General features: G+C 39.2%; 1 protein-coding gene across 8 annotated transcripts in view; it reads left to right on the top strand.

The window, feature by feature from the left end:
- The window catches only part of DPF3 (double PHD fingers 3), a 157,704-nt gene that overhangs the window by 97,027 nt on the left and 48,535 nt on the right, over nucleotides 1–12,142 (top strand). For 3 of the 8 annotated variants that reach the window (XR_011151385.1, XM_069017509.1, XM_069017513.1), the window contains exons 5-8: nucleotides 3,076–3,171; nucleotides 4,202–4,240; nucleotides 7,855–7,933; nucleotides 8,244–8,285. Coding sequence is in view for 5 of the 8 variants with exons in the window: in XM_069017509.1 (XP_068873610.1) it covers nucleotides 3,076–3,171; nucleotides 4,202–4,240; nucleotides 7,855–7,933; nucleotides 8,244–8,285 (256 nt within the window). In the remaining 3 variants the exon portion in view is untranslated. The remainder of the gene's footprint in view (nucleotides 1–3,075; nucleotides 3,172–4,201; nucleotides 4,241–7,854; nucleotides 7,934–8,243; nucleotides 8,286–12,142) is intronic. The other 5 variants (XR_011151386.1, XM_069017511.1, XR_011151387.1 and 2 more) reach the window with 3 other exon arrangements.

Raw genomic sequence — 12,142 nt, forward strand, 5'->3', positions numbered from 1 at the left:
AGATACAAAATGTTGCATCTATACCTAAAAGTAGTAAAAATTTGAGGGGTCAGTCCCATGCCAAATGAAACAGAAAAACATAGGCATCAAATCTGTATTACTTGGAGTTCAGTTCTACTGCTCTATTTGTTAGAAATCTCACGCAGGTAAGGGCAGCAAAATTGGGTCTCCCATTCCCAGTTGCACAGGTAAAAGAGCACCATGAAGGAGGAAGCATCCCATGCTCATGGATTGCGGAAAAGCTTTGCATTAGCCCTGCTCTGTGTTTGCTTTTTCAGTAGTAAATCTGGGTCTATTAAGCTGAGAGCTCTTGCTAAAGGTCTGTTTTTACCTGCTTCCAAGGTCACAAGAAGTCATGGTGCAGCATCCTTATGAAATTGACAAGTGCCTTTGAATGTTGCTGGGAGATCTGAGCTCCCAAATTATCCCCAGCAGCAGTCAGAAGAAAGAGACCTCAGAGATGTTGGAACTGACATAAATCCAGGCTTTGCAGAGCAGGGAGGGGGTGCAAAAAAATAGAACAAATTTTCAGCTAAACTGCTGTAGCTGTGACCTGTCACCTGGATGCTGGTTTCCTCAGAACAGATGCAAAAGGCATGTCTTGCTGCTTTATTTTATGCAAGCACAGCTTATCTGGATTCAGTCTGTAGAACAATGATTGCCAAAGCCTTCACTAGTAGGCAGCTTTCAGTGTGTACTTTGGCACCTGGCAGCTAGACTGTACCAGATCAAAATCACAATCAGTGCCTTTATCAGTACGACAAATAAGAGAATGCAAATCTCTTTCGTTCCTTTGCATACTTGTGTGTGCTGTAGCTCTAAAGGGCCCAGCCTCAATGGTGCTGAGAGTGAGCAGGTGGGATACGCATAATTGTAATTCCCACCTCAGTCCCAGCCACTTGCCACCCTCCCAGATTCATGGTATCTGTCAGGAGAAGATGACTTGGTGCTTGGCTGCACCAAAGCACATAGGGCTGGGAAACTGTTTTAGAAAAACATAACAGGAAAAGAAAAGTTACTCTGCTAAAACATCTAAGGGTTCCCCTGCTAAATAGATGAAGGCATTGGACCCTGCTCTACAGTTGGTATGAAACAGGGTTGATGATTTTGCCCTCTGGTAAATTGGTATTGAATGTGTGTCTCCATTGTTTGATAGAAAAGAGTTAGAGTAGCCTTCTGACCATGCAGCAGAAAGGTTATGCCCCTTCTATTAAGGATTAAAGTTATTACTCTGGCAGTGTCACCAAATTCACACTTGGTTACATATTATCTATTTCCTAAATCGATGCTTCAATTTTAAAGGAAGAAAGTGGTTTGTAATATTTCTCTTAATTCTTGTGTAGCATCATTGTTGTAAATTAGCTCCTTTCCCTCCTACATAACAATGCGGTTGCCCCTGTTTTGTTTTTTTTTTGAGATACTTTAAGATATAAAACAATGTAAAAATACAGACTCATGTCAGTAAGTTTGCTTATGCTCTTACATCCATCCTTACATTTCTTAGTCTTCTCATGTACAATATTTTTCAAGCACTTCAGTCCTTAGATGAAGTCAATTAATGTATGCAGTTGTATGAATTTTGAAGAAACATTTTATGTATGCAGAACTGGAACCTGCTTAACTTTTACACCCTCCAGTATTTAGTACTCCAGTATTATGTGAATTTGTATTTCATGATAGTTGGAGGTCATTAATAACCTCCTCATATTCAAAAACAGAAGAAGCAAAAATTAGGTGAAGACTTGATCCTCTGTCATGTGCTACAACTTGTTTGTAATGCACTGACCAGTATTAGTCATGGAAATTTAGCTGATAAAATAAGAATAAACTTTTGTAACTGGTCTTCTAAATACAGGCTTTTTGAAATGTGAAATTTCTGTTGCATTCTTTCCCACAAATTCAGAATTTGGTGCTTGAGGTATGTTGAAAGAAGAGAAAGAAACTGATTTGCTCCTGTTCTCCCTCTGCTGGCTCTCAAATAGCTTTTAAGTAGAAATTAGAGAGAAGGGGCAAATAGAGTAAGACTGAAAAACCTTCCCATCAGTTTAATGTCACTGATTTGAATCTGCATTGCGGCTGTAGTTTAAATGAATGTTGGCATGGCAAAGGTAAGTTAGTGATTCCAGATTAGTCCCTTGCAAAATGGCCCAGCACCATAAATGGCAGGAGTGGCTGGGACCAATTTCTGTATTTCTAGCAGACATACCAAGAGTTGGGGAAATTTCAATGGGACTTTTTCCCACATTAGTGTTGTGATGATTTATCTGGCCTTTTTCCGTGTGATGTCTGACTTGTGCATGTTTTCATGCAGGACAGCCAGCCTGGGTTTGGTTCTATAGAGGTTACATTTCAAAAGATCGAGTTAAAAGGATTGAAATTCCCTGGCCCAGGCATCTCACAGTTATGTGAGCTGATGAAGTATTGTTCCAAATAAATAATTAGTTGAATGAATTATTGCTGTTGGTGCTGTTAACCTCAATGAGACCTGTAATTCCTCACCATTCTCATGCAACAAACCTCCTGCTTCCAGATTAGAATTGTACCCGTGGTGCAAGCCCTGAAAGACATGGCTTTCTAGATCCATTCTGGAATGTATGGAGGAATTTTCTCTATTTTTGCTAAAGAAAGAAGATTGTGAGCTACCAAGGAGAAAACCACTGATTTTTGTATTCTTAAAGTGTGCGCTCAACATTAGAAGAAAACAAAACAATTTAGGTTGCAACAAATGAAAATAAAAAACCAAGTCAAACAAATTCCCAGACAGGGCCTGCAGTTGTGCATACTAATACTTGTGTTGTCTTGGAATATTGGTGCTCAGTGATGCCAGTATTTTTTCTTAGGGACCTTTTTATCATAGCTGACTGATACCAGTGGTATTTTTTAGTAGGAATTCCCTGGAGATCTTAGGGTAGAAAAGAAAACAAATTTTGTTTTAGTAGAGAGAAGCAGGGGTACTGGGATCTGATTTGGCTTTGTATCAACTGTAATAACCCACAGTCACTGTGGTAAACAGTAGTTGGTTGTGTGTGTCCTCCTTTTTTCTTCTAACCGTTCCTGTTTATTGTTCAACCACAGAGGGTTTTAGAAAATGATGAAAATGCAGATGAAGTGAATGAGGAAGAAGACTTGGAAGAAGATATTCCAAAACGAAAGAACAGGCCTAGAGGACGGGTAAGTGGAGAGTATATTGGAATGGAAAGGAAGGAAGCAAACCTCTGCTTTCTAGTGTATATTTTTTATGTGTATTATGTATGCAAAGTCTTTATCCATGAATATATGATAGTGATAAAACCACAGGTAATTTTCAGTGATATGTAGTAGATTTTTTAATATTTTTCAGTTTATTTTTGTGAATTGCCATGAAACAAAAGACTATTTTGAGAGCAAAAATTTGGGGTAAATTTATTTTAGTGTTGTATTTACAATTGTAATGTAAACTGTAATAATTATGATGACATCCTGCTATTACAATGCTTCTTAAAACAACATTTACTAATTACAGAAAAGCAGCAAATTCAGTTGTGACAGCCAAAAATGTATTAATAAAAGTAACTTGAACTGTGTTAATAAGTTTTTCAGCTTTCTCCAGGGTAGCATTTTGTGGCTGATGCTGGCTCTCTTGAGCCCATGGCAAATCTTCCATTTGCTTAAAAAGGGCAATATTTTATCCTTAGGGGACTCTGTGTCCCTTCTCTTACCTAAGATGTCTTCACAATTCATCAGCGTACCAGTTAAGTAATGAGGCCGACATTTTAAACTTGGAATCAACATTTTCAATTGTGGGCCTGTAAGGTAGGCATCTAAATAAACATGAACACAATTCTCAGAAGTTTTGAGCATTTTCATCTCTCTTTGGCTCCAGTGGATGCTGCAGGGGCACAGGAGCTCTCGAAGTACCTTTTGATGTGTTTATAGAAGTCAAGCAAGAGGGGCCACATTTTAGGCCAAATGAGCAGAATATAATAGCTTTTGAATAAGAGACATGAAACCACATTGAATACTTGCAATGTACTTATGCATCAGACCCTCTCTTTTTGTTTCTTCTGTTGTTGTGTTGTTTCAGTTTTCTGCTCCTCTTTATTTTGGAGCGTAAGTCCTTTAATATAAGATCAAAGCACTTTAATAATTGGATAAGTATATATTTCACCTTCCTTATTCTCAAAATCACCTGAACCAGTTTCTTTCTTTCTTTCTTTCTTAGCCAAAGACCCCCACCTGGAAAAAAATTTTCCAGAAAAATGTAAGTTTCAGAAAATTTGTATGAACCAGTAACCAAAACCAGGAGATAGAATCAATATATGCACACAAGCTTGACTGTAGCGATCAACTAATATCCCAGGCTAACAACTCTTTTCTAATAAGTTGCTCTCACATAAATTGCACATGCTGGTTAGGGTGAGTGAAAGGGAGTGAATAGCTAAAAGAGATATACTGCTCTGGAGAAGGGAATTTGGTGTATTCGTATGTCCCAGACCTGTACAAACAAAATCCTGAAGTTAGTGTTATGTGCAAGATTTTGCTTCCCCGTTCAGGAAAATGTTCAGGAAAATGTTCCAGAATTTTTTCTCTGTTACTGTAGGGAAAGGAGCTGGAGGGTACTAGGTGTCCCATTCATTTTGAAGCATACGTTTGTTTTATTTTCTGCCCTGGAACTGGCCCCCTATTAAGTACAGGAGAAGCAGGATCTCTTGCCTTTTTCTTCCAACTCACTCCTGCTCTGCTAGTGCACTGGCTTCTTTCAGTGCAAAAAAGAGAAGTCCAAATAGTGCCAAATATTTTGAGCAATTTTTAGTTTTATTTGATGGCATCAATAACCAAAGTAAAATGTGGTAGAAATTAGGATTACAAAATTAGGGCCAGGTTATCTAGCTGTTGAAAACTGGTAAACCTGAATTGCATCTGGTCACAAGTGTTTTGCCAGTTTTCTAAAGGCAGCCCTTTTCTAATTTAAGCCTGACCCAGTATAGGGAATCGAGGCTAAGGATTTGAAATTAGGGAACATGAAACCTGGGCAGCTCTTTGTTTCTGGGAAGGACTTGGTTAGGGTATTTTTAGAGGGCAGAAGAGGGGAAGGACATGTATAGGAAACTAGATCCTGTGAAGTGTGACCTTTGGGGATTCAGAGAAAGGAGTGAGAAGGACTGACAGCATAAATGCAGGATTAATGCAACGGAATTACTGCTCTGGACTTTCCAAATTGCACATGCCTCTTCCTTTCCCTACAGCATGATTTATTTTTAATCCTGGACTCTCCATCTGTCCCTTTGGCTACTCTCTCTGGCTGCTTCAGGGCTGCTTCAAGGTTGCTGGGCCATGGCTTCCAGGCCTCTCACATCAAGTCTCGTAGTCTTTGCTGCATCCTGTCAGGAGAATAAAGGCAGTCAAGGATGACTGAATTCAACAGCCTGGAGTGCAGACAGCAAGCATGGGGCATTCAGTTTAGTGCCTCTGGGGCAGTTGCTTGGTTTCCTTTCCCCTCAAGGCTAGCCCTGAAATCGTGGGGGCATGGGAAGGACACTGAAGGCTGAAGAGGTAGATAGATTAACAGAAGGAAATTTTTAGTGTCTTTGCTGGACAGGGACAATGTGGTAGGAGCTGGGCAGGGTAGTTTGCTAGGAGATATGAGATGTATGCAGCTGCACCTGTACAGATTGTCTGCTCATCAGCTGAATATCCCATGGGACAATTTCAAAAGCACCAAAGACATTTGGAGACCCAAGTCCCATTGAAAGTCATTGACTTGAAAAATCTCTGCCTCTGTTTTCATTGCATGAAAAAGTGTATCTGACATGTGGTCATGCCATGAATGCTGTGCCCCTGCATTTCTGTAGAGAACAGTCTGAAGGGAAACAGCTGGCTGTAAAACTAGCAAAATTCTGAGCAACAAACCTTAAATTACTATCGTATTCTGAAACGTACCTATGTAAAAATACTACTTTCTTACTCAACAGGTATGTTCCCAGTGTGTGAATAGAGTCAGAGCTACTGACTAGTGACAAATATAAGACTTTACATCTTCTTCATAGTCCTGAGAAGCCAATGCAGCTGGTAGGATAGGGATCCTAATCCCGGTACCAGCAGAAATATTTGTAAGGGCCAATCACTTGTCTGTGTGAAGACTCCCTGATGAATTGAGGGCTGTGGAGGAGCTGCCATGGACTGAAATTCAGCTTGCAGCATGTCTTGCAGTAGTGAGGGGAGAAAGGAACTAGCTTGGGATTGATTTCATTGCCCAGAAGGGGTTTACAGAGCTGGCAGTCAGAGAGAAAATAATACTGCAGACTAGTAAGATGATTTTATGTGATATGGTCAGTAAAGAAGCTTCCACCAAACAATTGTTGCTGAGGCCATTTCTAGGGGGAAACTGCTTTTCAGTTCACCCTTACAAATCTTGCTCTGCACATGTGTGCTGGACTGCACAGAGGTCTTTGCAGAAGGCAGTTATCCTTGTCCTACCTAATAGTATTTACCCCATCCAGATAGCTGCAAATCCAAGTCTTTCCTTTGGGACTGTGTTAAGAGTTAGACCTGAGCAATCCCAGGGAAATAACATGAAATTTTTTAAGTCCCTGTTTTGACAGACTTTGTTAGGCCAGCGTAAAACTGTTCCTTATTACTTCTCTTTAGATATCCAGTGGAACACAGCTCTAATCGTGCTAGTTCTCTTCCAAATTCATAGAAGAGGGATGGAGTTTCTATGGCCCCTTTATGTCTGGGTGCGAATATTTTCAGGATTTCTACACCTTCTTCAGCTTTACCTAACAAAGCTCTGTCCCTTTCTTCTTTTCACATGCAAAAGCTTGCAGGATTTGAGTCAGGTGGCCTTGTCTAGAGTGAGAAATATGAACAGTTTAATAAGAGGAGCAGCAGAAGCAATTCTGTTGTTTTTATCCAGGAATAGAGTATCTAGGAGAATTAATAAAGGACTATTTAGCCATCCACCCATGATCACTTCCTCAAACAAAGATCAAGTCTAAAATTATTGTCATTTGCAGGCTGTACATTAGTGAACATAAAAGAATTGAAGGCTTTGGCTCAGTTCCCAGTTCCACATCACAACTCCACTGTTGGACAGATAGGAGCTGTCCCCTTGTTGGCATCTCAGCTGAGAAGGGTCAGGATCAAGTAGTTTTGATGCTGAATTCCACTCTCACCCCTGGAGCTCAAGACAGAGCAGTCTGTGCTGTGGAGAAACAGAGCTTTTCAGTTTCTATAGCTGCCAGTTTGGTCCATTGTAGGAACACAGAACCGCAGAGAGACCTTTCTGGGTAATTTCTGTTATTGCAGGTAGTCACGTTATCTAATCTTTTCCCCTAACTGACCAAAGCTCTATTTTATAATTACCCATGGTATCTTTGTCCCAGAAGGCCATTTCAAAACATTGTTTTTCAGCTAGAAAACAAAACAAAACGACACAAACAACGCCCCTTTGAAAATATCGAAGGAAATAATTTGACGTCTCTTTTATTTGGGGCCTGTTTTCTGGCTGATTTAATGTTTGTATTTATCCTTTAACACCTGTTCATCTATTCATTCATATTCATATTCAGTTCAGCAAGGTGTTTGAACATCTTCAGAAATGAATGTGTGATGATACTTGACTGAATATGTGCTGGCAGTGACCTGCTATGGATGAACAGTTTGAGCTGTCTGTGGAGAGGATCTCCATTGCATTACAAGGTCCATTAACACAGTGCACATCTTAGGAGATGAAGGGTCAAGACCACTTTGAGAAACCTGTATGGAAGCTGAGGATTTGTTTAGTTTATACTGCACATTTTTCATAGGAGGGTGTGGGGCACAAGGAGACCTGAGGGGTAATGGAATGATGCTAACATCCTCTTGTCCTTGCAGGCTCGGGGATCTGGAGGTGGCAGGAGACGGAATGATGCTGCCTCCCAGGATGATCATGACAAACCCTATGTTTGTGACAGTAAGTAGCAACCAGACAGCTTATTCTGCTTCCAGCCTGGTCCTACCAGCTCAGTGCACTCAGGGCTTCATATATTACAGCAAAATATTCTGCTGCTCTCTGACTTGCATGTTTGCCACCTGCTGCTGCTGCTCTTGGTGTTTTTGCATGAGGGAAATAAAATTAAGTCCTCGGCAAGACTCCACTTTCCTTTGCCCTTTAATAAATAATCTCTTATATTTTCTTTCTCTTTCTCTTTTTCTGGCTTCTCTGCCTTTTGTCTTCTTTTCCCCCATGTAAGTTTCACCCTCTATTTCTTTCTCTGTTTCAGATAGTTACAAACAAAAGCATAACTCAAAAATCTCCGACAAAGGTACTTCACCCTTGTTGTATCTCTTGATATATTTGGTGATTCTCTTCCCTTCAATCCTTTTAAAATCTCACTGGGCCAAATTCTGACGTCTTATCCCTCACCAGAAAGTACTCTTGTAGCATCATCAAAAGTTGAGTCCTTCTAAGAAACAAATAACATCTCAAATGCTTTGTTTTGATAGATATTCCCTTTGAATACAGCCCTGCTGTTTGGCATCTTGCAGTTGGACTGCAATGAAGTAACGCATTGTCTGAACAGAAAAATTACACTAGAGCCCAGCGCCAACACTGAAGGAGGATACCAGAGTTCTAGTATGAGGGAGGAGTCCAATATTTGTTACACAATGGTTTGGGGTTTTTTGAAGTCAAGTCCTTGATGCTTTCCTTCTTCTTTTGATATTCTTTTTTGCTTCACTATGTTATTTCTGTGAAGGGCACTTATCTTACCCACATGTTTTTGAGGCATCCCATCTTAAGGCTTACTGTAGAGTATAGATACAATTGTAATTTGTGCTACCAGGTGCCTTCTAGCCTGTAAAACAATAACCTAACAAAAGTTAATAGAAGTAGGAGAATAGCAGATCTTCACTTCTGTGATCCAAAACTGTTTGGTGGTTTTGAGGACAACTAGATCCCCCTTTTTCCACTATTTGTCTATCTTGCAACATTACTGACCTTAATAGAATAACCTTTGCTATAACAATCTATGGGGGTATTTTCTGCTGATTTTTAAAAACATGAGGACATAGGGAGCATGCATGGTAAATAAGAACTGTATTCCATGCGATGAAATCATATTCTTGTATGGTGAGACCAGGTGACTGTACATGACCAGAAACGGAAAGACTTGCATATGAATGGGACACGACACATGATAGAAACATGGTCAAGGAGGAAGAGCCCTTTAAGATGTGAAGAGTCAGAAGATTTATGCTGTGGTTAAATAGCAGTCCTAGTATGCTGGAAGAACTAAAATGTGTCTTCTAAGGCTTCTCTGAGAGCCCAGGATGTATCTTGCTAAAATCCACAGGTTTCCTTTGCTGGTATATGCATATCTTTCTTTACCTCTTCCCTGGAACATCCTTCTAAATCCAAGGACGCTTGCCAGTGGTAGTCATTTTGAACATAATGACTCTTTATTGTCTGATCTTGCATTGCTTTTGGATTTTACTGAGAACTCACAACATGCATAGTAGTGATTTGCACAGAGTAGATTAAACATCAAAGATATCAAAGCAGGCAGCAGAGATCTGGCCTAAAGTCAAGACTATTGTACATTGTTGTATTGACAGATTTTTGCCTTGGCTTACATTTTGGAGCATAAATTTCACCTTTGGTTTCAGAAATATAAACTTTCTTATTTCATTTGGCTGAAACCTTTCACTTTTAGGAAACTTACAGTTACAGGTGAGTCATAAGGAATTTTGGAATCCAGACTTTGCACAGTGACTTCTCCTTTTCCCTTGTAGATAGCTGAGAAAAGGGTTATATGATAGCAGAACTCTTTTATCTGACTTTAGAGCAGAAGGGAAGAACTGTCCCAGTTTTAATGTCATCATCCAGAAGTAATATCCTGCCCTTGTTAACTTTCTATAGAAACATTACATAAAATTAATTATGAGTAATTGGATTATTATCCTGCTTGGGTGGATTTATTGGATTAATTTTTTTCTTTGAAATTATTTGCTGAATATTTTTATAGATAAAACTCAATCTAATTGTGATAGATTAGAAATTGGTTTGCAGTACTCCCTATGCAGATGTTTTGGGCAGATAGGTTTGTTTTACATGGAAACATGCAGGTGAAACACAGTGAATGTATTTCCTGTTTGGGAAAGCATTATTACCTCGATCACATTATTGGTATGAATAATTACCTTAATGGGTCAACAGTTTGCTTTTTCTGTACTTTATTTAATTTGCCTCCAGGTTGCTTTTTCTGCAAGTATTCTGATATTCGAGTTTTGAAAATGACCACAGAGAAGAAAGTATAAACATAGCTAAACCAAATTAATTTTCTTATAAAACTGCAAGGGCACAAAAAATGATTTGTGGTCAAGAACTACTTTGCTCTTTTATCATATTTACACAGTCATATTTATGGGAAACAAGAATATATCAACAGATTTCATCAGTAATAAAAAGGTTATAGGAAAAAAACTAGGCTGTGTGTCAGTAAGATGATGCAAGGGTGATGCCCAGCTGGCGCTGCCCCTTGTGTTGGAAAATAGCAATGTAATCTCTGAAAAGACCTGCCTTTTTCTTTAAGAGGCATTCAGACATACATCAGTATTAAACTTGGTCCCAATATTGAAACTGACTGCAACATGCAATTTCTATGTGGTAAAGGTTTTCAAAGGTCAAAATGTTTTGTCATCCTGTGTTTTTAAGACGAGGTGGTTGGATGCCTGTTTTGTGGAATGAAATATTCTGAAATACTTCAGCTGGTTTTATTGTGCATATACTGTATCAGAAGTTCAGAATAAAATGTTTGACCAAAACATCAATAAAATCGCTAGGATAATAATGAAATGCATTCTTTCATCAAATCACCAAGTAGAAAAGTTGTTGGTCAGATTTTCAAGCAGTTGCACTGGATAGTGTTGTGCCTTGAGCTCCCTTGGGACAGCTTCAACAATGACAGTGGCAGGGAAGACTGGTGTGAGATGGCTATAGGCTGGAAATGGTATTGTAGCCAAATGGCTCAGCAGCTCAGAGAGTAGTCCCAAACATAGCTTGAACAGCTGGCTAGGACATGGAGCAGGTGCCTCAACAAAAAGTGGAAAGTAGGGCTAAAGACTAATGCAAGGCCTCTGATGTCAAGCAAGTGGAAGATCAACCACCACCACTGTCCATGATGAACAGGGCATGTGATTTTTAACGAAGAGACAAAGTGAACAAATGAATGAATACATACACATTTAATAAGAACTGATGTTATGTCCCTGACAAATATTCAGCTGGGGAGCCATTATTTCTACCAAGCAGTCTTCTTAAAAATCCTTCTACTATTTTAATAGTGTTTATTATATATTATTTACTACTTTATAAAAAGAAAAACCTTCTCTGAAGTTTTATCTCGAAACTTGTATTCTGGTTTAAAAGTTGCAATCAGTTGTAGCACCTGAGTTCCATGACTCCAAATGTCTACTTCCTTTAGCCAGAAAAGTTAGTTTCTGCTGAATTTCTGCAAGACACTAACTTTCCTGCTGCCCCTCCTCACTTGTATGCTTTTATTCTTCTCTTCTTCTCAAGTTCCCATGGAGGCATGGGACTATGTACATAGTTCCACCTTTGTTTTCTGTTCCTCTATGGAAGATTTCCCTTTCCCACCTCTAAAAGGAATATTTTCTTTCTTTTCCTTTTATCAATATGTACTTGTCTCCTTTTAGTTTTATTCCCATATAAACTCCTATTTTAGCGTAGCAGCTTATATTTGTATCATATCCTTTTTTTGTAGTCCCTCTGAGATAGAACTATGCATTTAGATCCATTCCTTGTGCAAAATGAGAATTGACTGAAACCTTCCTAGGATCTCTGCTGGATCAGTGACTAACGCAACATTGTATGAACCCAGAGACACTGATCTTGTAGTGTTTTGTAGAAGCTGATTCTTTTGTCAAGAACTTAATTTTAAGGTTTCTCTAGTTATTTAACATTTTCTCTGCTGAAGTCCAAGAGTAGCAGTCCTTGCACCGTTCTCAAGAGATAACAATGTCTTCTATGTCTGTAAACAGTTACTGGGACTTCTTTCTGCTGACTTTTCTTCAGCTCTTTTACTAAGCTTGTTTCTTTAACTTTGAAAAACTCCAAATGGCCTTTTAAAAGTAGTAGTGACCACAACTAAGTTCAGTGTGC

This window comes from Aphelocoma coerulescens, chromosome 5 (assembly GCF_041296385.1).
Source record: "Aphelocoma coerulescens isolate FSJ_1873_10779 chromosome 5, UR_Acoe_1.0, whole genome shotgun sequence".
NCBI classification, from domain to species: domain Eukaryota; kingdom Metazoa; phylum Chordata; class Aves; order Passeriformes; family Corvidae; genus Aphelocoma; species Aphelocoma coerulescens.